Source organism: Leucoraja erinacea, unplaced genomic scaffold (assembly GCF_028641065.1).
Source record: "Leucoraja erinacea ecotype New England unplaced genomic scaffold, Leri_hhj_1 Leri_612S, whole genome shotgun sequence".
In the NCBI taxonomy this organism is placed as follows: Eukaryota; Metazoa; Chordata; class Chondrichthyes; order Rajiformes; family Rajidae; genus Leucoraja; species Leucoraja erinaceus.
Window position 1 is genome coordinate 4,270 of NW_026576523.1, and position 27,927 is coordinate 32,196.

The 27,927-nt window shown below is 42.1% G+C and overlaps 1 protein-coding gene across 1 annotated transcript; it reads left to right on the top strand.

The window, feature by feature from the left end:
- On the top strand, positions 1 to 27,828 carry LOC129694304 (protein QNR-71-like; the record flags this gene model as incomplete). Its single annotated transcript, XM_055631011.1, has 10 exons — positions 1 to 153; positions 5,738 to 5,881; positions 10,934 to 11,107; positions 11,187 to 11,351; positions 17,500 to 18,099; positions 18,817 to 18,933; positions 22,389 to 22,491; positions 24,080 to 24,282; positions 25,313 to 25,406; positions 27,188 to 27,828. Coding segments are annotated over 10 exons (1,919 nt in total), but the record flags the coding sequence as incomplete, so codon positions are not given.
- Positions 27,829 to 27,927: the final 99 nt, after the last annotated feature.

The following is a 27,927-nucleotide window of genomic DNA, read 5'->3' on the forward strand; positions in this document are numbered from 1 at the left end:
GTTTCCGAGATATATTCACTCATAGCAGTAAGTTATCGTCCTCACGGCGTCCTGGCCAACTTGCTGGATGGCGCTCCAACCAAATTGCCTGGAATGAGCAACTCTACCCGTATTGGGAAAAGAATGATGTCCGATGGAAAAGCTGCTGGAAAGGTAAGCCTGTAACCTTCAAATTTCTACCTAAAGTTTCGTCAGGTGTGCCTACCTTTTACTAATAGAGTATGTTGCAGTCTTATAATGCAACATAGTTTAGAAGAATTAATGTTTTCCACCTCTGATTTCACTGAATCCATGTTGAATAATCTTATCCATACTCCATATTGGAGTGATTGTGGTAATTGGTGCTGGAAATGGGTGCTCCTGCAATGATGCATATTGGGATGACTGGTGGTACACTGTAGTTTATTTGGAATATTTGAGATGCTATGATTATTCATCTCAATTGTTCAATTTTTCCAGAAAGTTATATGTACTGTAAATCTATGGGGTTTAATTTTGTAACATTCTCCAGCAGATTAAAGGATGATTTGAAATTTGGACACTTGCCTGTTAACAGAACAAATAGTTATTTTAAATTTTGAATACTTTAAGCTTCATAGGCACTTTTATAAACTATTCTGATTAATCAGAAATGATTTATAAAATGAAATTCCTGGTCAGAACTGTACATTGCAATGAGAAATAAGGAGGAAACAATCAAAATCATGTCTTTGGAAATGTGTTACTCCTCACATTGCCAGATTATAAGGTCATGTGTTAGGAGCAGAATTAGGCCATTTGACCCGTCATGTCTACTCCGCCATTCATTCATGGCTGATCTATCTCTTTCTCCTAACCCCATTCTCCTGCCTTCTTCCCATAACCTCTGACACGAAAGACATATCTTTCTGCCAAATTAAATTAAGACAAGTATGTAGAGCTAAAGAATTCTGGAATAACTTCTGGGTGTATGGAACAAGCTGCCAGAGACGGTAGCTGAGGCAGGGACTATCCCAACATTTAAGAAACAGTTAGACAGGTACATGGATAGGACAGGTTTGGAGGGATATGGACCAAATGCGGGCAGGTGGGACTTGTGTAGCTGGGACATGTTGGCTGGTGTGGGCACGTTGGGCAGAAGGGCCTGTTTCCACACTCTCACTCTATGACTATATATTTCAAACTTGCAGTAAAACAATTCGATGACTTGTAAAACAATGGATATTGTAACTTACATCAAGGATTTGCCTAATTAACTTTGGTACTAATAAAATGAAGCAATATTATTAAATTTGTTTAATTCTGATTCACAATTTTACAATATCAAGTGTGTAAATCACTGAGACGCAGTCAAAAAACTATAATTTTGTAACATTTGTATATTTGCTATTTTTGGACATTACAGTGGCCATTATAGGGTCTTAACACAAATGTAGATACATTACTTGTATTACAGAAAAGTTAAAGTTGAGGTGATGGCTTTATAATCATTCAATAGCTTGTATGTACAAGCATGGAAATTTGACTGAGTCCACTTCAGGCCCAGAAAAATTTGTGGCCCAGACACGCAGTGGGCGGCACAGCTGGTAGTTGTTGCTTCAGAGCCAGGCATCTGGGTTTGGTGCTAACCTTGGGTGCTGTCTGTGGAGTTTGCACATTCACCCTGTAACTGCGCAAGTTTCCTCCCACATCCCACGTGTGGGTATGTAGGTTAATTGGCCTCTGTAAATTGCCCCTAGTGTGTATGTAATAGACAAGAAAATGGGATAACATAGAACTAGTGCGAACGGGTGATCGATGGTCGGTGTGAACTCGATGGACCAAAGGGCTTATTTACATGCTGTGTCTCTAAAAGAATCAGTGTTACACACGCATTCAAACCCTAAATTGTATGCACAAGTCTGTTTTTTGCAGACCTCAATGTATGCATTTATTAGTGTCTGGCAGTGGTTAGTAGGAATGCTATGATGCTGTGAGACACAATTTTTCCCTAGGCTAAACATCAATCTAAAATACAGATGTATATATTATTTTTGTTCTTTGGTTCATGTCAGAAATCTTGAAATGAGCAAGCTTGGAGCCCAAACCCAGTTTAGTTCAGTTTAGAGATACAGCCTGGAAACGGGCCCCTTCAATCGACCGAGTCTATACCAATCATCGATCATCCGTTCACACAAGTTCTATGTTATCCCACTTTTGCATCCACTCCATACACACAAAGGGCAATCTACAGAGACCAATTGACCTACAAACCCACATGTAGGTGGTGACCGGAGCACTCTGAGAAAATCCACATAGTCACGGGGAGAACATGCAAACTCCACGCAGACAGCATCCAAAGTCAGGATCGAACCCGTGTCTCTGGCGCTGTAAGGCAGCATCACTACTAGCTGTGCTAGTGCCGCCACTCTTGGAAATATTTATAAAAGAAGTTCGAGAACCCTCCATTATCATATGCAAGTCTATAGTTCGAAGTATAAGAAGTAAAGTAATTGAGCTTGAGGCTCAGTTAGAGGTTGCTAGATATGACATTGTGGGGATTACTGAGACATGGCTGCAGGAGGATCGGGCCTGGGAACTTAATATTCAGGGTTATACATCCTATAGAAAGGACAGGCAGGTGGGCAGAGGGGGGGGGGGGGGGGTAGCTCTGCTGGTGAGGGATGGAATTCAGTCCCTTGCGAGGGAAGACATAGGGACTGACGAGGTAGAGTCACTGTGGATTGAGTTGAGGAATTGTAAAGGCAAGAAGACACTAATTGGTGTTATCTACAGACCCCCAAATAGTAGCCCGGATGTAGGGTGTAAGTTGCAGCAGGAGTTAAAACTGGCATGTAACAAAGGTAATGCCACTGTGGTGATGGGGGATTTCAATATGCAGGTAGACTGGGAAAATCAGGTTGGTTCAGGACCCCAAGAAAGAGAGTTTGTAGAATGCCTCCGAGATGGATTCTTAGAGCAGCTTGTAATGGAGCCGACCAGAGAAAAGGCAATTCTGGATTTAGTGTTGTCCAATGAACCAGATATGATAAGAGAACTCGAGGTAAAGGAACCGCTTGGAGGTAGTGATCATAATATGATTAGTTTTAATCTGCAATTTGAGAAGGAGAAGGTTAAATCGGAAGTGTCAGTGATGCAGTTGAACAAAGGGGACTATGAAGGCATGAGAGGGGAGCTGGCCAAGGTAGACTGGAAAGGGATCCTAGCAGGAATGACGGTGGAACAGCAATGGCAGGAATTTCTGGGCATAATCCGGAAGACGCAGGATCATTTCATTCCAAAAAGGAAGAAAGATTCTAAGGGGATTAGGAGGTAACCGTGGCTGACAAGAGAAGTTAGGGATAGAATAAAACTAAAAGAAAAAATGTGTAGCACAGCAAAGAGTAGCCGGAAGCCAGAGGATTGGGAAACTTTCATAGGGCAACAAAAGGAAACAAAACGGGCAATCTGGGCTGAAAAGATTAAGTACGAAGGGAAGCTGGCCAGGAATGTATAGAAGGACAGTAAAAGCTTCTTTACGATATGTTAAGGGAAAAAATAGTAGCAAAGTCAAATGTGGGTTCCTTGAAGGCAGACACGGGTGAAATTATTATGGGCAACAAGGAAATGGCAGATGAGTTGAACAGGTACTTCACTAAGGAAGATACAAACAATCTCCCAGATGTACTGGAGGACAGAGAATCTAAGGGGGTAGAGGAACTGAAAGAAATTTTCATTAGGCGAGAAATAGTATTGGGTAGGCTAATGGGACTGAAGGATGATAAATCCCCTGGGCCTGATGGTCTGCATCCCAGGGTCCTCAGGGAGGTGGCTCTAGAAATAGTGGATGCATTGGTGATCATTTTCCAATGTTCAACAGATTCAGGATCAGTTCCTGTGGATTGGAGGATAGCTAATGTTATCCCACTTTTCAAGAAAGGAGCGAGAGAGAAAATGGGGAATTACAGACCAGTTAGCCTGACTTCGGTGGTGGGAAAGATGCTGGAGTCAATTATTAAAGAGGTAATAATGGGGCATTTGGATAGCAGTAAAAGGATTAGTCCAAGTCAACATGGATTTATGAAAGGGAAATCATGCTTGACTAATCCTCTGAAATGTTTTGAGGATGTGACAAGTAAAATGGATGAAGAGGTGCCAGTGGATGTAGTGTATCTAGACTTTCAGAAAGCACTAAAATCAGAGCACATGGTATTGGGGGTAGGGTGTTGATATGGATAGAAAATTGGTTGGCAGACCGGAAGCAAAGAGTAGGAGTGAACGGGTCCTTTTCAGAATGGCAGGCAGTGGCGAGTGGAGTGCTGCAAGGCTCGGTGTTGGGGCCGCAACTGTTTACCATATATATTAATGATTTGGAAGAGGGAATTAGGAGCAACACTAGCAAGTTTGCGGATGACACAAAGCTGGGTGGCAGTGTGAACTGTGAAGAGGATGTTAGGAGGTTGCAGGGTGACCTGGACAGGTTGAGTGAGTGGGCAGATGCGTGGCAGATGCAGTATAATATAGATAAATGTGAGGTTATCCACTTTGTCGGCAAAAACAAGGGGGCAGATTATTATCTCAATGGGGTTAGGTTAGGTAAGGGGGAGGTGCAGCGAGACCTGGGCGTCCTTGTACACCGGTCACTGAAAGTTGGCGTCCAGGTACAGCAGGCAGTGAAGATAGCTAATGGAATGTTGGCCTTTATAACAAGAGGATTTCAGTATAGGGGTAAAGAGGTTCTTCTGCAGTTGTATAGGGCTCTGGTGAGACCACATCTGGAGTATTGTGTACAGTTTGTGTCTCATAATTTGAGGAAGGACATTCTTGTGATTGAGGCAGTGCAGCATAGGTTCATGAGATTGATCCCTGGGATGGCGGGACTGTCATATGAGGAAAGATTGAAAAGACTAGGCTTGTATTCACTGGAGTTTAGAACGATGAGGGGGATCTTATAGAAACATAAAATTATAAAAGGACTGGACAAGCTAGATACAGGAAAAATGTTCCCAATGTGGGGCGAGTCCAGAACCAGGGGCCACAGTCTTAGAATAAAGGAGAGGTCATTTAAGACTGAGGTGAGAAAAAACTTTTTCACCCAGAGAGTTGTGAATTTATGGAATTCCCTGCCACAGAGAGAGTTAGATCGTGCTCTAGGGGCTAGTGGAGTCAAGAGATATGGGGAGAAGGCAGGCACGGGTTATTGATAGGGGACGATCAGCCATGATCACAATGAATGGGGATGCTGGCTCGAAGGGCCGAATGGCCTCCTCCTGCACTTATTTTCTATGTTTCTAATCATCTCAGGAATATTTGGGAAGGCATAACCTTACAGAAATCTGTCTTTTTATTCAATATTTTGCACTGATGCCACTGCTTCTCTGATCTTTTAGCTCACAAACGTAGCATCAATACACTATTTGTACTATTTCATAAATTAAGTATTTGATTTAATTTTTAATACAACACTACTTTATGCTAGAAATTATCAGGAACATCTGATGAATTAACTTTCTGATGCAGTTCCAATTCCCCAATTTTGCAATTCTGCTTATCTTTAAACTAGATACTCATGACAGGCTAAAGTTGAATAATTTATTGCTACATACATTCACAATTAATGCTAAAAGTATTTTAGTATTCTCTGACATGGTATCAGGGGGAAATCTCCTGATTGTTAATAAGAGTGAATTAAGCATTTTCTTACATTTCTGCTTAAAATTTGTATCCTGAACAAATAGTGTGTTGTTTCCCTTCTTTGATCCATTTGTTTTATTTTCAGGAGGAAAGGTTGTAGCCCACCTGGGGAATGATGGGCCCACTCTGGTCAGATCAAATGTGACCTTCAGTCTGGTTCTGAAACTACCAAGCTGTCAAAAGGAAGATGATAGTGGTGATATCGTTTATGATTTAAATTGTAAAAATGGTAAGTTTACAGGTCATATGTAATGTAGATCATGGATGGAATAAAGGTGTAGGAATGAACTGCAGATGCTGGTTGAAAGATAGACACAAAATGCTGGAGTTACTCAGCGGGACAGGCAGAATCACTGGAGAGAAGGAATCGGTGATGTTTCGGGTTGAGCCTTTTTCAGACCCTTGTGAAGAATTCAGATTCAGATTCAATTTTTAATTGTCATTGTCAGTGTACAGTACAGAGACAACGAAATGCATTTAGCATCTCCCTTGAAGAGCGACATAGCAAACGATTTGAATAAAAAATAAATAATAAGTGTCCGGGGGGGGCGTGATTGGCAGTCACCGAGGTACGTTGTTTAGTAGAGTGACAGCCGCCGGAAAGAAGCTGTTCCTCGACCTGCTGGTTCGGCAACGGAGAGACCTGTAGCTGTAGGATGGTAGGAGGGTAAACAGTCCATGGTTGGGGTGAGAGCAGTCCTTGGCGATGCTGAGCGCCCTCCGCAGACAGCGCTTGCTTTGGACAGACTCAATGGAGGGGAGCGTGGAACCGGTGATGCGTTGTGCAATTTTCACCACCCTCTGCAGTGCCTTCCGGTCGGAGACAGAGCAGTTGCCATACCATACTGTGATGCAGTTGGTAAGGATGCTCTCGATGGTGCAGCGGTAGAAGTTCACCAGGATCTGAGGAGACAGATGGACCTTCTTCAGTCTCCTCAGGAAGAAGAGACGCTGATGAGCCTTCTTGATCAGAGTAGAGGTATTGTGGGTCCAAGAGAGGTCATCGGAGATGTTGACTCCCAGGAACCTGAAGCTAGAAACACGTTCCACCTCCGTCCCGTTAATGTGGATGGGGGGTGTGCGTGCCACCTCTGGACTTCCTGAAGTCTACAATGAGCTCCTTGGTCTTCTTGGAGTTAAGGGCCAGGTTGTTGTCAGCGCACCATGCTGCTAAGTGCTGGACCTCCTCCCTGTAGGCCAGCTCATCGTTGTTGCTGATGAGGCCAATCACCGTTGTATCATCTACATACTTGATGATGGTGTTAGTACCATGTACAGGTGTGCAGTCATAGGTGAAGAGGGAGTAGAGGAGGGGGCTCAACCTGAAATGTCACCCATTCCTTCTCCCCAAAGATGCTGCCTATCCCGTTAAGTTACTTCAGCATTTTGTGTCTGTATAGAATAAACATGATATTCATCAGAGGCTTCAAACAATCTATTTGGGTTGCTCAAGAAAAATGGCAACAAGGTTATTGGGCTTGTATTTCGTGGATCACTTTAGTCACCAGTCTGAAGAAGGGTCTCGGCTCGAAATGTCGCCCATTCCTTCTCTCCAGAGATTCTGTCTGGCCCACTTCTTCTGTCGTGTGGCGTGCACAGCCTAAAGTTGTTGGACAACTTGTTCTATTTGATCTTCCGTTTGTGCATGTCGAGTTGATTGCATTAGTCGAAACAGGGCGGACCACGTGAAGGTTGCAATCTTCCACCTCGGCCCGCTGATTTACTCCAGCTTTTTGTGTTATCTTCAGTTTAAACCTGTATCTGCAGTTCCTTCTTACACACTCTAGTTAGAAAGCTTGATGTCACACAGTTGTTATTATTCTCAAATCATGATCAATTTTTTTATTTTCTAGAATATATAAAAATACATTTATTTAAAAATAAAATAAAGTAACTTCCTGTTAATTTTGTGACGGACAAAATAACTAACAACTTGGGAATCCAAGTTAAATATAATTTGAAACATTAAACTTTGTTAGATGGATTTTATAATTTTGTGCATTTAAACAGGCAATTTTACAAATTATCTTGATAATCAAATAACAGGCCACCAGTATTCATAGTGGCCAACAAAATGTAACGCAAGAATTAAAGGTTTATGTGGGAAATTAATCAATCAAAGGTTGTATTTGAGGAGTGCAGACGGTCCCTGTGAGGTGTGAGGCCTTGTGGCTTGTTTCAATAGTCAACAACTTGTAATGGATGATGAAAAGTCCATATAGACCAGGTTGTTGTTTACTTCACAGCAGCCCTTATTTTAGATTACCTTGGTATGGGGGTGAGGGAAGAGGTAGATATTCCACTCAAACCTTTGAAACTCCCTGGCCCCCACTTTCACCCTGCATAGTACTCCCCACCCTCTAGCACTTTTCCCACACAAACCCAGGTGCAATACCAGTCCTTTCATCTTTTGCTGGTGTTTCTCCAGAACCTACAGCCTTTGTGCAACACAGGAATAGGCCCTTTAGCCCACAATATCTATGCTGAACACTCAGGCCCGCCCACACCTCTCTCCCCCCCCCCCCACCCCCCCCCCCCCCCCCCCCCCCCCCCCCCCTGCTCAGCCCCGCCGTTCAGACCCGCCCGCACCCCCCTTCATGCCACCCCCCTTTTTGAAAAGCTTCGTACGGGCCTGTGAACATGATGCCAAGTTAAGCTAACATCATCTGCCTGCATACGATTCATGTTCCTCCATACCCTATATATTGATGTGGTATGTAAATACCTGTTAAACGCCACAATTCGTATCTGCCTCAAAATAACCACTGGCAATATATTCCAGGCACCGACCACCTGCACATCTTCTTTAAACATTGCCCCTTCCGTTTTAAACCTATTATCAAGTATAAGGGGCACACTACCACAACAGCTTTTCCTTTAATCATATTTGAAGTATCTTCACCAGCAGGATTGCAGCAGCTCACCACCAATTTCTCAGAGAACAGAGGGGGTGGAAGATTGCAACCTTCACGTGGTCCGCCCTGTTTCGACTAATGCAATCAACTCGACGAGCACAAATGGAAGATCAAATAGAACAAGTTGTCCAACAACTTTAGGCTGTGCACGCCACACAAAAGAAGAAGAAGAAGAACAGAGAATGTAGAATAAAAGCTGGTGTCTCAGCAAATCCCACATCTCAAAAATGAATTTGAGGAAAGAAACATTCAATAGACACACAAGATATCCAACAACCGGACATTGTAGGAAGTGCTTCTCCAACATAATCTGAACCAATACATTAATGATCATAAACAACAACTCCACAAAGTATCCATGCTTATTTATCTGTCGTATGATGTTCAAAAATGTACAAATGTTCATAGGTGTCCCAAACTTTACAGAAATGCTCAACATTTTGTCTGTTGGAGGCTGATACTATAGAAATTTTCTCTTGTTATGGGTTTCCCAGTTTAATAGACATTTTAAATGGGTCAATTTTAAAGAATTATTCTTTCAACTATTCATCTGCTGGGTGTGCATGTTACCACGACTGTAACTGCACAGCATAAGCTAAAAAAGTTACTGGAGCAACTTGAAATTAGAAGCAGTCTCAACATCCTTAGTAACAGAAAGAAAATATTCCTAAAAATATCTTGATGACATTCTTTTTATGTACCAATGGTTATCTTTCCCAACACAGGCGCGTTGGATTGCAGGTAGGGCATCAAGTAATCCCCACAGCAGACAAGTGACCAAGACATAGAAACATAGAAATTAGGTGCAGGAGTAGGCCATTCGGCCCTTCGAGCCTGCACCGCCATTCAATATGATCATGGCTGATCATCCAACTCAGTATCCCGTACCTGCCTTCTCTCCATACCCTCTGATCCCCTTAGCCACAAGGGCCACATCTAACTCCCTCTTAAATATAGCCAATGAACTGGCCTCAACTACCCTCTGTGGCGGAGAGTTCCAGAGATTCACCACTCTCTGTGTGAAAAAAGTTCTTCTCATCTCGGTTTTAAAGGATTTCCCCCTTATCCTTAAGCTGTGACCCCTCGTCCTGGACTTCCCTAACATCGGGAACAATCTTCCTGCATCTAGCCTGTCCAACCCCTTAAGAATTTTGTAAGTTTCTATAAGATCCCCTCTCAATCTCCTAAATTCTAGAGAGTATAAACCAAGTCTATCCAGTCTTTCTTCATAAGACAGTCCTGACATCCCAGGAATCAGTCTGGTGAACCGTCTCTGCACTATGGCAATAATGTCCTTCCTCAGATTTGGAGACCAAAACTGTACGCAATAACTTATCAAAAGATTAAAAATGCTAAACTTCTTTTTGAGCCAAGAGTTAACTCTGATTGAAGTAACTGCTCATATATTTGAAATGTTGGACAGTATTATCTTAATACTGTAACATTTTGGGAAAACATTCACAGTCAGCAGATGACATCAACCACTCTCATAGTTACATGAGTAAGTAGTCTTATTAGGACCCACTAATCGAGGCACCAGAAAACAATTTCATCAATTAAGTACAACTCTTTGTCATTTTCAGCCAAATTGTTGAATTTATTTTGTAGTGGTTAGTCAATTAATTCTAATGGCAGTGTCAAACAGTGCCCATTAGGGTCTACTGTTCGGGACAAATGAGATCTGACAGCTGGAGTTGGAAGACCAAAGCATATTTATTTTCCATGGACAAATATGAATCTACATGTAATCGTCGACAGACAACATATCATTTTCCAAGTCTTAGAATATAACATAGAACATGGAACAGTACAGCACAGGAACAGGACTTTCAGCCAAACATGATGACAAGATAAACTCATTTAATTTTCCTGTACATGATTCATATCCCTCCATTTCCCACTCCATGTGCCTACCCAAAAGCCTCTTAAATGACATTATTGTAAATGCCTCCACTAGTAAGTTTTATACTCCACTCTGAAAATTGGTTTGGTGCAAAGTATTCAAGGATAACATGATTTGGTCAGTGTAAATTGTGGAAGTATGTTTATGACAGTGTTACAATCAGCAGTGGCTAATCATCAGATAGGCATATTCTTATATATACAAAGGGATTGAAAATTATAGTAGAATATTTGTTATTCAATGGATATAGTTTAGCTTCTCACTGTAATTTCTGATGTATTATTATGAAACCTTATGACTATTTTGTTTCAGTGATATATTCTAATGATTAAAAAATACATTGATTTGTGTTGATTCACAATTTCCTGTAATGTGTAAATCCAACGGGTCATTTTCTATATGAGGAGAACATGTGTGCAGATTTCTAAATTTGACCCCTGAATAATACTATTTTATTTTCCAGTATCATCATTCTTTCGGGGTCAATATGTGTACAACTGGACCTCCTGGATTGCAGACTATGATTGGTTTAACTGCACCAAGTTTTTTAAATGTGATGTCTTCCCAGATGGTCAATTGCTTCCCAAACAATTGGACAGAAAGCGTAGAAACTTTGTTTATATTTGGCACACACAAGGTTCGTACAATACATTTGCCTTCAAAAGTCTTGATGTTCCCTTAAGAAAATCTCTTAATTAAATTTGTTTCAAATTTAGGCCAATATTACCAAAGTACTGGGGGTACCAGTATGACTCTTTCAATCAATACCACCAACATGATCCTTGGTGACCATATGATGGAAGTGTCTGTCTATCGAAGAGATCATCACAGACGTAAATACATTCCCATTGCAACAGCAAGTGACCCATACACTGTTACAGGTGAGAGTCTGTGTCAGTATCTCTGGGTTAATGACCAGTTTGTAGCGGCACCAAACGTGGTCAGGAAAAGGCCAGACGTCAGCAGGTTCAAACAGTAGTTTTTATTCAGGTGTTACATGTAAGTTTGGTCCACTAACATAATTGTCATTACTGCTGTAGCTGAGCGAGGGTGTTGTCTCAAGCTCAGCTACTTGTTGACTGGGTAGATCTCAAGGTGAGATAAGCTTATGTAGCAGGACACTCCCCCTAGCCCATGACGTGACGTGCCAGCCCCACCTCGCTCTTCCTCGTCTCCAAGGTCCAGTCCCATCCATTCACTGCTGGGATCCTGCCAGCAGCGCCACCATCTTTGAGGAGGGCGGTCCTTGCCCTCATCTCGATGCCTCCCACGGACCGGATGTGGCCCGCGAAAGGGTCCAATTGATAATTTCCCCGAAGCCGGATCGGGCGGCAGATTTTGAAATTCGGTTTAAAAAAAGAAAAATGTTATAACAGATTTTTTTCCCCGAATTTCAAAATCCTTTTGTGCGTGCCTACATAAATTTTCTTTGTGCACTGGTTTCAAAACTTGTGTGCGCACGCAAGCGCCCACAACTTAGAGGGAACATTGGTTTCTGGTATCTTAATGAATGGAGATCTGTTGTAATTAGGTTTCCTCCACTCAATTTTTTATTATTGCCTTTTGCAAAAGGATAACTTATAAAATAGGATGAGAGTTAATTTAAATTTTAAATTCAATGGGGACGTGAAATGAGTGAGGTGAGATTACCGAAAGTGGACAAAAATGCTGGAGGAACTCAACGGGTGAGGCAGCATCTATGGAGAGAAGGAATAGGCGACATTTCGGGTCGAGACCCTTCTTCAGATCTTTCCCTCCCATTGATGTTTACCAGGAGGCCGAACTTAGCTCTACCTTTTCCTGATCCATCTAAATTTAAAGCCAGCCCCTGTTGGGCATTATCTCAGGCAGCCCACTGCCCTAGCCACAAAACCCTTGACCCCCTTACTGATTAAATATCTACCTATCTCAAGTTTGAATATATTCAAGGATTTGGCCTCTACAGCATTCTGAGGCAAGGAATTCCAAAGATTCACTATCATTTGAGAAAAAAATATATATCTTCCTCATCTCACTCTTAATTTGACAATCCCTTATTCTCAAACAGTGTCCTCTGGTTCTAGACATCATATGAGGAGAACGTCCTCCCTGCACTTGCCCTGTCAAGATCTCAAAGAATCTTACATTTTCACAGCGCATTTTAATCCATTAATACCTTTGACCAAATTAAAAGCATAAGGAATCAGGGAGAGTTAATAGCTAAAAATAGTTAGATTAAACGAGTACTTACCAGTATGAAGTTTGATCTGTATTTTATGAGGAGTTACGGTGAGGGATTAAGTGAAGAACCCAGCTCTACTGCGCATGCGGCATACTTCGAAGCAGCGGTGTGAAATCACAGGATAGACACAATATTTGAAGTAAGATAGTAAAGATCACGAGACATCAGTTTATTACTTTGATCTATATAATGAGGGTGGGAGCGGCGGGCACTTAATCCCTCACCGTAACTCCTCATAAAATACAGATCAAACTTCATACTGGTAAGTACTCGTTTAATCTAACTATTTTACTTCGGAGTCACGTGAGTGATTCCGTGAAGACTTCAAAGGTCTGTGATTTCAAACCGTGTAACAGTTTTTATTTCACTCACTGCCGAAGTTTATGAGGGAGGAAGTGTTATCGTAATCAACCAGTGGATCTGCTTTCAAAAGAAACAGAAAGGTATTTGTTAACAATAACAACATAAAAGAGCTCCTCTGAGCTTAAATTAATATTGCAGTTTGTAATATTCTCCTGCAATTAAATCAGGTTTTATCAACGGTTTATAATAAAAAATGTTCAGAACGCCGTTCCCTTGACCATTCTGCTGTATTGAAAATGTGGTCAACCGGGATGTCCATTCGTTCAGCCGCTGATACCAATGCTGCCCTAGTGGAATGGGATTAAATGTATTATTATCTATTCCGGCAGCTTTCAGTACCTGTTTGAGCCACCTTGGAGTGGTTTGGCTCGTACCCCGTCTTGGGTTACTGTGGTTGACCCATAGGCTTTCCTCTCCCTCTAAGATTGTGGGTTGTGTCTATATATAGTAGTAGATGGGTCACCACACTCAACCTGGACTCTGGTGGGTAGGCCCGGAATCCCACCAGTGAATTGGGCGTTCCTGGTCCATATAGCCATATAACGACTACAGCACGGAAAACACAGGCGATCTTGACCCTACTAGTTCGTGCCGAACTCATAATCTCGCCTAGTCCCATATACCTGCGAGTTAGATTTTACCAGACCTAAATATGAACGTGATGCGTCTGGGGTAATCACCATGTTATCCAGTCTGGTTTATGGAGTGACCGGACTCTGTGAGCGTGTACGAGAGCCATAAGCATGAGCGTTTTTTAAAACATAGATTAAGCAAGCTGAGGGATCTGGCTGGTGCCATTCTCTGAGACATGTCAATATCACACCAATATCCCATACATGGGTATATACCTGGGTGTTTGGGGCTTATATTATAGTTGCCCTTCATAAGTTTACCTTCAGTGGATGGGATCCCATGCTCTGCTGACATGCTGTTTTAGATAAGCAGATAAGGCGCTCCATGCTGTATTTACGGCACTGTAACTCACCTTTTAGTCATGGTGTAGATGTTCCAGGAACTCCAATACGTCAGTGGTTGAATAGTTCATTGTCCCTGCGTCGTGGCTGTATTTTACCCATGTTAGCTTTTAGTGACTGTTCGCAGGGATGCCGACATGGTGGTAATGGTTCCTTTGGATAATCCCAGTCCCTGGTAAGGTCTATTCAAAACCTGCACCCAGGAGTTTGATGTTTCCCTGGCATGGGTGGCTTGTGCCTGATACTGGGTTGAGTCAGCAAACCATGGTCCACTAGGGAAATCCATAGGTGACTCGCCAACCGTGTCGTGATGAACTGGGAACCATGGCTGTGTAGGCCGGTCGGGCACGTTCAATACCTCGGAGACAGATCCCATCTGTATTGCGAAGTGCCCGTCTGATGAGGCAGAAGGGAGGAAGGCAAAGCAGAAATTCCCCCTTCCAGCGTATAGGCATCTATCGCTGCTGCCTCTAATCTGGTTCCTAAGTCACATACATGGGTTACTGGTGATTCCGTCTTGTGCAACCAAATTGATATCTGGCTTTCAAACTGCTTAATAACTTTAGCAGATATTTTGGGTTTGACATCTATTTAATGTAATCATAGATTTTACCCCGTGACATGGTGTCTCCCACTGTGTTCTGGCTTCCTAGGACATAGGCAGCTGATAGTTAAAATGTCTTTTGACACACCATTGCCAGATTTGTTTGACCAATTTGTTGCACAATAATGATTATTATGCTCCCCATATGGTTGATATAAGCCACCACCATAGTATTATCAATCCGTAACCACATATGTACGTGCTGCATTGAAATGCATATGCTTTTTAGCCCAATAGGCGATCACCAATCCCAAGTAGTTGATGCCCGGTATGTGTAGTAACGATGTTTGTGAATTGGTCCATCTGTTACCTGTGCTGGATATGGAGTTTAGTTGCTCCCCAGCCTAAAGTACTGGCATCGGTTTTTAATAACCAAGTTGGGATTGGTGATGATAATAGGGCTGAAAACTATGCCAAATATATGTCTGCCCACCACCGTAATTGTGATATAGCTTCAGTGGGTACATTCATGATTTGATTATAGTGACCCAAGTACCTTGGCAAAGTAACAGTCATATGGACGGAATTATTATTGAAGCCCAGATAATCCTTGGTAGTTAACGCTTCAATTCTGGTTTATCTGGGCGTGGGATAAACCTCAGCTTTAGGGAGCTGTTTCGTAGCTAGAACTGCTGCCACAGCTAATTCCTTTGTTTCCCCTAATATGAGGATATCATCCAATATATGCCATGATTATGTTGTTTTCTTAATATTTTCATGGCCATTTATAATAGTTTAGGGCTGAGGTTAGACCATAGGGAATGCTATATGCTCCCATGGTTGCCCTAACAGGGATATCCATTATCCAGGTAAAATTTTTTAGGTATCTATAATGATCCTAGTGTATGGGTATAAGATAGTTAGCATCTTCCATATCAATGCTCCCCATAGGTATCCTTGGGAGATCAGATGTCTGGCAGTGACAAAAACCCGTCTCCATCTTAAAGTGTATATACTCAACAGATTTATTTAGTGATATTAGATCAATGATGATGCTACATTCACCATCTTTTGTAGTTTTGGTGAATATATTCGATACAAATTCCAATGGCTCATGTTTACTCCCATGATCCGTTTAGTAATGAGCCTTTCTAGTTCAGCTTGACCTTCTCACTTCTCTTTTCTTAGAGGGAGAAAATGCCCTTTGGGCGCATTGCTGAACTGGCGGTAATATGCCCAATTTGAATTCGTTTTTATCCTCTAAGACTGTTGAGTATATTTTAGTTATTTGTGACAGCATCCCATGCTTTATCCACAAGTGTAAATGCCCCCCCACGCAGTTAGTAGAACACCCTTGTTTAGTGTAAACTGGGAGGAACCAGACTACCTACCTCCATGTTTGTTGTTTTTTCATGAAGGCGTAGTTTGCTGGTATGCTGGTGCTGTCGGTGGGGCGGCGCATCTTCCCACGGCTCCGCTCTGGGCCCCGTCTAAAAAGAACTTTGGGGGTAATGTGAAGCGGTCGCCAGGCTTTCACCAGTCCTTGTTTGATATCGCTGGTGGATGCCGAGGGGTGCTGCCAGCTGGGTGTTGGATGCGATGTCCTGCTCGTTCCATGGCCTGCCTTCATGAGGCGCACAGGTTTAGCTGCCTCTCGTCCCGCAGCAGCGGTTTGCATAGCCCCATATATTTGGGGTTGCGGGCAGGTCTATATGCACCATTGTTCAGTCGAGTATCCCAAATTTGGGAACATCTTAGGCGTCAGCACCCTGGTAGTGCAATGGGATAGTCTCATCCTGGGAGAGTATAATCCGTGGAAAAGGCGAGCAAAGGCGGTAACATCTTGACCCTTCTGTAGAATTCGCTGCTTGTCTGCGAGTCTGCTGACCCAGCTGCCTGCGGATTTGCCTCTGGAAAGGCCTGCTCCTGCAGGGCTTTTGTTGGGAAGATGGTCGCGTGGAGGAGCCATGTAGTGGCCCACGACACCCAGTAGCTCTTCCTGATCCTGCTCCCCTGGCATACTGCTGTTCTCGTCCGCCTGCCCAGCGTTTAAGCCAGCCCAGCCCTGGCCTCCTTAGCTAGCCTCAAAAGAGGGAGCAAAAGGGTGTGCTATAAATTGGAGGAGGCATAGCTCAAACTCCGCTGTTGCATCAATCCCTCGACAAGGGAGATGGCTAGTGCAATAGCACTGGGGTAGGAGTCAGCTCCCTTGGCATTCAGCCAGTGCCCCTTTATTCCTGGAGGTGAACTCCATGACCTCCTCTGGCTTGGGGAGACAGACATACTTATTTTCGCTGTCTCCAACCTGTTCCAGTTTTGGAGGAAGTTGGCTCCTGTAGAACCTGTTGAATTGGGAAGATTTTTATCTTACCTGTATGTAGAGGCTGCCTGCCGTTTTCCAGGCGGCATTGTGGCGGTTCCCGGGCGGCGATTCTCTTTGTCAGGAGTCTGCAGGGCTGCCGGTCGAGTTTTTTAAAACTTCCCGCCGGGCCGCTGCTGTTACCAAACAGCTGTTCAGCGGACCAGCATTAGCGCAGCTCCTTGCAGCGGTCCGCAGCGTTTGCGGTCCGGGTAGCGCCTTTTCCCCGTCCACTGTCGGCTCCACGCTGGAGTCGAAACGGGGCCGCTCACCATGCCTCTCTACTTTGCTCCCCCTGGAGCAAAAAACCACAAGGCCCGATTAAGGTAAGTACTTACCTCTCGTCCTTGGATGCGGGAGCTGCCCGACTCCCGCTGGCCGCGTTCTGCACAGCTGTGCGTAATGCCGCATGCGCAGTAGAGCTGGGTTCTTCACGGAATCACTCACGTGACTCCGAAGTAAAATTATTATTCACAGCCAGATGGAATCACCCTGAATATAGTTATTTGTCACAAAACAAATATTTTCATTAATCTTAATATTTATATATTGTGATTCCCTTTTACAGATCGCCTTCCAATTTATGTGCAGATTTCACAAAAAGACAAGCGTAGTACCACTGATAATGTTTACATTAAGGATTTAAATGTCATCTTTGATGTTAAAATCAATGATCCCAGCAATTATTTGAAAAATGCTGCCATCTCCTACAGTTGGAAGTTTGGTGATGGGCCTGAAACATTATCCAAAAACCCAACAGTTATTCACAACTATACTAAGACAGGGCATTTCAACCCCAAGTTGATTGTCAAAGCAATCATCCCTGTTCCCTGCAATTCTATACCAACTACACCGAGTCCCTTCACTGAACCAACAACCAGAACTGAACAGACCCCCACAACTGAACCAACAACTGCAATTATGCCAACTACTACACCTAAACTGCCCACTACAACCAAAACAATCACTACCACAACTCAACCAACCACAACAAAATTTACAACCATGACCGAACTGTCCACTACCCCTGAAACAACCACTATAATGAAATTGACCACCACAACTGAACCATCGTCTACACCTGAACTGACCACCACAATTGAATCAAGCACCACTGCTGAATGGAGCTCTGCAACTACTTTGAGCCCTGCTACTAGTCCCACAAATGGTAAGTTGTATTTTATTATCTTTGAATAAAGATAATAAAAGGGGGGTGGGGGAGGGTGTGTGAGGGAGGGGATGTGTGTGAGGGAGGGGGTTGGGGAGGGTGTGTATGTGGGAGGGTGTGTATGTGGGAGGGTGTGTATGTGGGAGGGTGTGTATGTGGGAAGGTGTGGGGGGGGGGGGGGAGGGAGTGTAGGCTCTCAGGTCCGACCGCACTAACCGGCTGTAGGACCCGGCTCCGGACTCACTCACCGGCTCCAAGACCCGGCGCCTGTCGCACTCAGTGGCTCTGTCCCGGCGAATAACAGACCAATAACTTTTGTAATATTTCACCGATCGGAATAAAACTTGATGCACTAGCAGCACTGGAAAATGGCGAGTAAGGTGGCGAAAAATCATAGCGCTATGGGGAATCGTTTCGCGCAAATTTTAAAACAACGCAAATCGGAAGAGGACAAGATGAGAGTTTTATAAGTATATAGATGCGCCTATACTCCCAGATCTCTCTGTTCTGTAACACTCTCCAAGGCTCTACTATTTACAGTGTAATCATCAGTTGTATTACCATGTCCATCACATATTTTAAACTTGACAAATTCCCAAATTTGTACAGGCAGAAGGAATTAAAATCTCACTGATAAGATTTCCATAGCCAAGATGAACAATTATTTTTTTAAATATCCTTCAAATGCAATGTTTACAATCATTATTTCCTCCCCAGGTTCCTCAACAACCAATGGTACAAACAGTCCACTGCAGCTGGTGAAAAGAGAGGCTTCTTCTTTTGGCTGTAACCTCTACAGATATGGCTCCTTTGAAACAAATGTTACAGTTGTGGGTAAATAAAATGGCCAAAGAACTACGTGAGAAATTGGTTGAGTTTCTTGATGTGGGTGAATAATTCTGGTCCCATGTCCGGATAATGGATGGGTATTAGCATCAGGAAGGAAATTCAGCTGGAAGAAAGCTCTGCCAAATTGTTAGATCCAATTAACAGACTTGCCACATAATTGGTACAGAGGACAAAAAATCCATATGATCAAGGCTCGTGGGGAGCCAGAAAGCATGTTTTGATGAATAAGTGAGGCCAGGAGAGAATGTGTTCCTCATAATAACCCCGTTGAATGATCAGAGAGAGTATTAAAACCTTTTATTGTTATAGGTGTCAATAATCTTGTATAACCTTAATCTGCTCAACCTACTAGATTAACCCTTATTAATTCATGCCGTTTATAATCTCCACTCCACTATGCCACCCTTTACATGGTATTACGGTACTACACAGCTTTACACTGACAAGGTCAGCCTGCTCGCTCTCTCCCTCACAAGCCAGCGGAGATAGATGAGAATGGCTGGCTGTTGGAATGTTCCTTTTTACCTGTGGAATAAAGATAGATCTTCGCAATGCAATGGAAAGGAAGGACATTAGTTTGGAGGATGTGGAATCGGTATGGGTAGAGCTGCGAAACAATAAGCGGCAGAAAACGCTGGTGGGTGTTGTGTACAGGCCACCTAACAGTAGTAGTGAAGTTGGGGATGGCATCAAACAGAAAATTAGAAATGCTTGCGACAAAGGCAAAGCAGTTATAATGGGTGACTTCAATCTACATATAGATTGGGTGAATCAAACTGGCAGGGGTGCTGAGGAAGAGGATTTCTTGGAATGTATGCGGGATAGTTATCTAAACCAACATGTAGAGGAACCAACGAGAGAGCTGGCTATTTTAGACTGGGTATTGAGTAATGAGGAAGGGTTAGTTAGTAGTCTTGTTGTGCGTGGCCCCTTGGGCAAGAGTGACCATAATATGGTTGAGTTCTTCATTAGGATGGAGAGTGACATTGTTAATTCAGAAACAATGGTTTTGAACTTAAAGAAAGGTAACTTTGAGGGTATGAGACGTGAATTGGCCAAGATTGACTGGCAATTAATTCTAAAAGGGTTGACGGTGGATATGCAATGGAAGGCATTTAAAGACTGCATGGATGAACTACAAAAATTGTTCATCCCAGTTTGGCAAAAGAATAAATCAGGGAAGGTAGTGCATCCATGGATAACAAGGGAAATCAGGGATAGTATCAAAGCAAAGGATGATGCGTACAAACTAGCCAGAAAAAGCAGCATACCGGAGGACTGGGAGAAATTCAGAGACCAGCAGAGGAGGACGAAGGGCTTAATTAGAAAAGGAAAAATGGATTATGAAAGAAAACTGGCAGTGAACATAAAATCTGACTGCAAAAGTTTTTATAGATATGTGAAAAGAAAGAGATTAGTTAAAACAAATGTAGGTCCCTTGCAGTCAGAAACAGGTGAGTTGATCATGGGGAACCAGGATATGGCGGACCAATTGAATAACTACTTTGGTTCCGTCTTCACTAAGGAAGACATAAATGATCTGCCGGAAATAGCAGGGGCCCGCGGGTCAAAGGAGGTGGAGGAATTGAGTGAAATCCAGGTTAGTCGGGAAGTGGTGTTGGGTAAATTGAATGGATTAAAGGCCGATAAATCCCCAGGGCCAGATAGGCTGCATCCCAGAGTACTTAAGGAAGTAGCTCCAGAAATAGTTGATGCATTAGTAATAATCTTTCAAAACTCCTTAGATTCTGGAGTAGTTCCAGAGGATTGGCGGGTAGCAAACGTAACCCCACTTTTTAAGAAGGGAGGGAGAGAGAAAACGGGGAATTACAGACCAGTTAGCCTAACATCGGTAGTGGGGAAACTGCTAGAGTCAGTTATTAAAGATGGGATAGCAGCACATTTAGAAAGTGGTGAAATCATTGGACAAAGTCAGCATGGATTTACGAAAGGTAAATCATGTCTGACGAATCTTATAGAATTTTTCGAGGATGTAACTAGTAGCGTGGATAGGGGAGAACCAGTGGATGTGGTGTATCTGGACTTCCAGAAGGCTTTCGACAAGGTCCCACATAAGAGATTAGTATACAAACTTAAAGCACATGGCATTGGGGGTTCAGTATTGATGTGGATAGAGAACTGGCTGGCAAACAGGAAGCAAAGAGTAGGAGTAAACGGGTCCTTTTCACAATGGCAGGCAGTGACTAGTGGGGTACCGCAAGGCTCAGTACTGGGACCCCAGCTATTTACAATATATATTAATGATCTGGATGAGGGAATTGAAGGCAATATCTCCAAGTTTGCGGATGACACTAAGCTGGGGGGCAGTGTTAGGTGTGAGGAGGATGCTAGGAGACTGCAAGGTGACTTGGATAGGCTGGGTGAGTGGGCAAATGTTTGGCAGATGCAGTTTAATGTGGATAAATGTGAGGTTATCCATTTTGGTGGCAAAAACGGGAAAGCAGATTATTATCTAAACGGTGGCCGATTGGGAAAGGGGGAGATGCAGCGAGACCTGGGTGTCATGGTACACCAGTCATTGAAGGTAGGCATGCAGGTGCAGCAGGCAGTAAAGAAAGCGAATGGCATGTTGGCTTTCATAGCAAGAGGATTTGAGTATAGGAGCAGGGAGGTTCTACTGCAGTTGTATAGGGTCTTGGTGAGACCACACCTGGAGTATTGCGTGCAGTTTTGGTCTCGAAATCTGAGGAAGGACATTATTGCCATAGAGGGAGTGCAGAGAAGGTTCACCAGACTGATTCCTGGGATGTCAGGACTGTCTTATGAAGAAAGACTGGATAGACTTGGTTTATACTCTCTAGAGTTTAGGAGATTGAGAGGGGATCTTATAGAAACTTACAAAATTCTTAAGGGGTTGGACAGGCTAGATGCAGGAAGATTGTTTCCGATGTTGGGGAAGTCCAGGACAAGGGGTCACAGCTTAAGGATAAGGGGGAAATCCTTTAAAACCGAGATGAGGAGAACTTTTTTCACACAGAGAGTGGTGAATCTCTGGAACTCCCTGCCACAGAGGGTAGTTGAGGCCAGTTCATTGGCTATATTTAAGAGGGAGTTAGATGTGGCCCTTGTGGCCAAGGGGATCAGAGGGTATGGAGAAAAGGCAGGTACGGGATACTGAGTTGGATGATCAGCCATGATCATATTAAATGGCGGTGCAGGCTCGAAGGGCCGAATGGCCTACTCCTGCACCTAATTTCTATGTTTCTATGTTTCTATGTTTCACTATGTGTGTTGCTGTGGATCATTCATAAAAAGATACTTCACTCAGAAAAAATCTACATAATCACAGTTTATTATAGTAATATCTAGGTGGGCTGAATTATTAATGTATTACATACGATGTATTAGCTTATGGGTACAAATGTCACTAGAATGTTACAATTACCGTAAATGTGAAATATACAATTGTTCTTTGTTAGATGGAATTGGTGCAGACAGCATTGCGGGGATGACCAACATTCAAATCTCTACAGACTTTCAACAGAACTCCGTGATGGATTTTGTGGTCACTTGTAAGGGCAGGTATGGTGCTTGCTCTATAATAATACAAGAAAACTAGATGCTCTAAATTGCCTTCTCTGTCATTCAATTAGCTGATGGCTAACTAATCATATCAAGAATTTACTAATCTCAGGTCTTGAATTAAGTAAACAGAGCTCCTGGATCTAAATTACAACCACTCAGGTGAAATAATTTTCATTTTCAGGCAAAATTGCTTTCTAATTAAGGCCATCGCCTTGACTGTTAGTTACACTGGGATAAAGGGCTAGAAATTGATCAGGAGAGATTTTCTGTGGACTGGAAGTGTGTGCTGTGTAGTGTTTTTCAGTTTTTCACAGCATGCAATATTTATTTTTTAGGATTCCTATTTAATTGCGATGCTTGGCTTCCAGAAAGGTGGGATGCTCCTTAACAGGCCAGACACAACTCTGCACCCCATTCGATAATTTATTGAGAATAAATAAACAGCACAAAGAAAACGAGGAACTAAATATGTGAAATAAAAACATAGAATGTTAGAAATACTCAGCAGGTCAGGCATTACAATTGGAGAGTTGATGTTTTAGGTCGTGGACATTACATGAATTTGATTCACCTTGGCAAATCTCACGATAGAATATTGACCACATAGAACAATATTAGGATAATAATGTTAAGTGCATTCGAGTTAGGAAATCCATATGTATTTATGTCAGGTTTATAAGGTCATAAATGATAGGAACAGAATTAGGCAATTCGGCCCATCAAGTCTACGCTGCCATTCAATCATGGCTGATCTATTTCTCGCTCCTAACCCCGTTCTCCTGCCTTCTCCCCATAACCCCTGACACATCCTGATAAAAGGATCTCATAGAATTTCTGGTGGAATTAATTGAGGAGAACTTTGAAATTTGGCTGAAAATATTTGCATATTTTACATAGAAACATAGAAACATAGAAATTAGGTGCAGGAGTAGGCCATTCGGCCCTTCGAGCCTGCACCGCCATTCAATATGATCATGGCTGATCATCCAACTCAGTATCCCGTACCTGCCTTCTCTCCATACCCCCTGATCCCCTTAGCCACAAGGGCCACATCTAACTCCCTCTTAAATATAGCAATGAACTGGCCTCAACTACCCTCTGTGGCAGAGAGTTCCAGAGATTCACCACTCTCTGCGTGAAAAAAGTTCTTCTCATCTCGGTTTTAAAGGATTTCCCCTTTATCCTTAAGCTGTGACCCCTTGTCCTGGACTTCCCCAACATCGGGAACAATCTTCCTGCATCTAGCCTGTCCAACCCCTTAAGAATTTTGTAAGTTTCTATAAGATCCCCTCTCAATCTTCTAAATTCTAGAGAGTATAAACCAAGTCTATCCAGTCTTTCTTCATAAGACAGTCCTGACATCCCAGGAATCAGTCTGGTGAACCGTCTCTGCACTCCCTCTATGGCAATAATGTCCTTCCTCACATTTTGAATGATGAATAAGAGGTAAAAAAAGGAAAACAAAGACAACCATGGCTCTACAACCATAATTTCCCCTAAATTTCAAGATTTTCATTTAAACTTACTCTTCTGCCTCCACATATCATTTAAAGCCTATTGCCTATGAATGTTTTGTGCCTTCCAGTATACCTACTGATGTCTGCACTATGATTGCGGATCCTACCTGCATGGTGCCGAAGAGCATCATTTGTGATCCTGTGGTGGCTGCTGACACTTGCAACCTGACCTTTCGCAGAAGCTTCAATGCATCTGGTATCTATTGTGTGAACATCACGTTGAAGGATAGTACCAGTTTAGCTGTTGTTAGTACCCTTGTATCCATTGGAGGTAAGCACAACCATCTTTTTTCAGTGGATCAAAAAATCTGCAGATGCTGAAAACAACAAGAAAATAGAATGTTGTAAGCACTCGACAGGTCAGCCAATATGAATGAGGAGAGAAGCAGTCAATATTTCAGGGTTCTTCATCACAGTTGAAATAGTGAGAGCTCTTACCTACACTGAATGTTCAATCCTCCTACATGTCCATTCCACACCAGGATATCCTAAGGGTATGTTTTTTCTTCCAACAACAGAGACCCAACCAATCCCCTTTCATCACCACACTTCTTCACCTGGTTGAAGTCATTCATATTTAATGTGACAATACTCTCAGACCCAATATTTCACTTCCCATATATCTGCTCTCATTTCTCACATCACATTCTCACAAAGGGAGACTTTTGCTCTGGTTGGGAGGCAAGAAATGATAATTTTGCTCTTAGTAAAATCTAAAAAAAAAGCAACTTGTAAAAACTACTAGAATTTCTTTTGAAGGTTGATTGAATCTGACAATGGTCCCAAGTGTGTAGGGAGTGGATATGACAGTGGGATAATATAGAGCCAGTATGAACGGGTGATTGATAATCAGGGTGGATTTGGTGGGCAGAAGGGCCCATTTCCATGCTGTATCTTTCAATTAATCAATCAATTGAATACACTAAAAATAAAACCAAAATGTTGGAATATCTCAGTTGGTCAGGCAACCTCTCTGGTAGACATGGATAGGGAATGTCACAACCTGAAATGTCACGTATCCGTGTTTTCCGAAGATACTGCCTTATTAGCTGAGATACTCCAACACTATTTTTATTTGCAAACCAGCATCTGCAGTTGCTTGAGTCTAATTGAATACACTAATTGCAATGTGCAGTACACAACCCAAACACCAATGTCTATCTAAACATCTCTTCTTTTATACGTGCTACACACTGGCCAGTTGACGATTAACACCAAAATCCAAATCTGCAGTTTGTTATTCAAAAATAGATTCTTGCTAATGGCTCAGTTTTAACTTAAATGTTCAATTTTATTTACAGATTCCAGCAGGATTGGTACAGGTATGCAAGGTGTCTTAATATTTGGCACTTGCGTATTGGTTCTTATTATTGGTGTGGCCAGTTTCCTTTACAAGTAAGTTTGGAATAATAATCAAGAAAATAAATGGTTAGACTCAAAGCTGGACAAAGTCTTGCATTTTTCTGAAAATCTTTATGCCAACTAGTTTATTGGAGAATTCAAACTAATTGTGTACATAATTTCTTATTTCTATAGATAAGGTTGTTCAGTTTCACGTGTACGGGGGGGGGGGGGGGGGGGTAGAGGAGGGGCAGGGCATTTGTATAGTTGGTTGGAGGCTCTGATATGTCGGTAAGCCACAGGTCTCATTGGTCACAGTAGGCCTTGCTGGATGGATCCTCGTGGGTCCAGGAATCGTTCTGGTAGGGTGATTGGCCCTGGGAGTCAGAGAATGAACATGTCAGACAGAAGACCGTAGTTAGTGTGAGAAATGTTGCTGTTGAAATAAAGATTTAAAATAATGGAGTGGTTGTAATGTCTGATAACAGATGGTCTTTTGAGATGAGCAATCAAAAAGTCGCCTGTCTCTGGTGCCATATTATATGCATCTCCACATCAGTACGTTGCTGGACTGAGTTTGCTTTATTTCCTAAAATTCAGTGCTGATGTTTAGATGGAATTAATTTATTGTGAGGGCCAAAATACGGAACTGAAATCTTGCCACGCAGAGTTCTAATTAATTTCTACCCATGGTAAAACGTGAATGGGGAGATGCATATGAGTGGCAGGTGCTTAATCTTCTGGCTGTGTCCGTCATTACAACTACAAAGTGCAATGTCTAGTTGGGATATTCCAGTATGTAGAAACATGGAACCGCAGATGCTGGTTTATACAAAGTGCTGGAGTAACTCAGCGAGTCAGGCAGCATCTCTGGAGAACATGGATAAGGTAGCCTTTCGGGTTGAAACCCTTCTACAGCCTGTTACTTCAGCACTTTGTGCCCTTTACGGACATTGCAGTGTTCCCTGGAATTTCTTCATAGCAGTGGGATGGCAAGAATCCCAAATTAGGCTCCACAAATAACACTAACCACCCCCCTCCAAAAAAAAGTAATTACACACACAGAAACTCAAATCAATTATATGGAAACAAACTTTAAGCTGTTTTTATTTTGAGACGTTGAGGCTGGTGAAAGATTTTCCTTTCACTAGGCTGTGGATCTCCTTTTTTCTCACTGAATTAAGTGCCATTATTCCAGCTCCAGTGCTGCCAAATGTTGAAGCCTCTGAGATCTAATGGATGGATCCAGCAACTAGGCTGATGTTCATCCCAAAATACTGACCTGGTGCCAAATTCAAGCATTAATGTTCAAATGTCTTCAATAAACAGGAACCATTACATAGGAAACATGGAAATAATGTTAATTCATCAATATGATTATTTTACTATCTCTCATTTCCAGTATTTGGGAGATTTAATATCCTAATTTCTGTAATTTGCCTTTTCATCGTGTGGAAATAATGCTTCCTGGTAATGTGAGGGGGAGTATTAGTTTAGAAAATAAATTTAGATCATAAAAACTATTAAAATATAAACCTATCCAAGTACTTGAAATCTTTAAAAAATATCTACTTTAAACTTATCAACTTTTAAAATGTAAATACACTGTATATATATTTCTGACAATGTCATTCATGATAATGAATAAAAATAAATGGTTTGAAATCTTTTAATCTTCCATGATACAAGCTCGAACTATTCTTAAAATTTTATTATATATTAAAACTCCAGAAATTACATTGTGAGAGATTTATTTGGTGGTGGGATTGGAGATATTTTGAAGTGAGGGCTGTTTCAATATGTGATTTACTAAAAGGTGAAATTTGTTTTTAAAGGCGTTACAAAGAATATACACAGATTGGTCAACAAGTTAAGAGCAGAAGTAAACAACTGGTGGTGAACAGTAGCAATGCTAGTGTGCACTTCAGTACACAGAATACCACGCTCTTCTTTGTGAATGATGAGAAGAGCCCACTGTTGAAAAAAACTGCATTAGTCTAGTCATCGGCTGATTTAGGATGGATGCTTCACAATAATCTGCTTTGTGTTTGGTTATTCATATTGCTTAAGCAACATTTGAATATATTAACATTGTGCTGCATTACTATCTCCTCCTTAAGAGTAGATGCTTGAAATCCAATTGTCTGCCTGCTTCCACTGCCTAAAGGTAGACAACTATCTGCATTTACAAATATTTGATCAATGTTCAACTTTTTATTTTGACTGTATTTTTCTCTTATTTTTCTCTTTAAGAAATAGTAAAATTTACTCCATTCTGCCACAAAGTAAGATTTTACTTAGTAACATAGTTGGTAAAATGACAGTTCTGTTTTATTAGTTATAATTGTTAGAAATGGATTGCAATTTTTATCCACGAGTATTAGCTCTACTCGATAACAAAAAATCTGTAGCCTCCCTTTGATCTGGTATTTTGTTGGTTCACATGCTTGATCAATGGTGTTTTATCATGAATGTTTTATTATTAATGGTTAGTGTTTATTGAGTCATTCGTAACTGTCACCATGTCATGTTGTTACTTGTGGGCGGAGCACCAAGGCAAATTCCTTGTATGTGA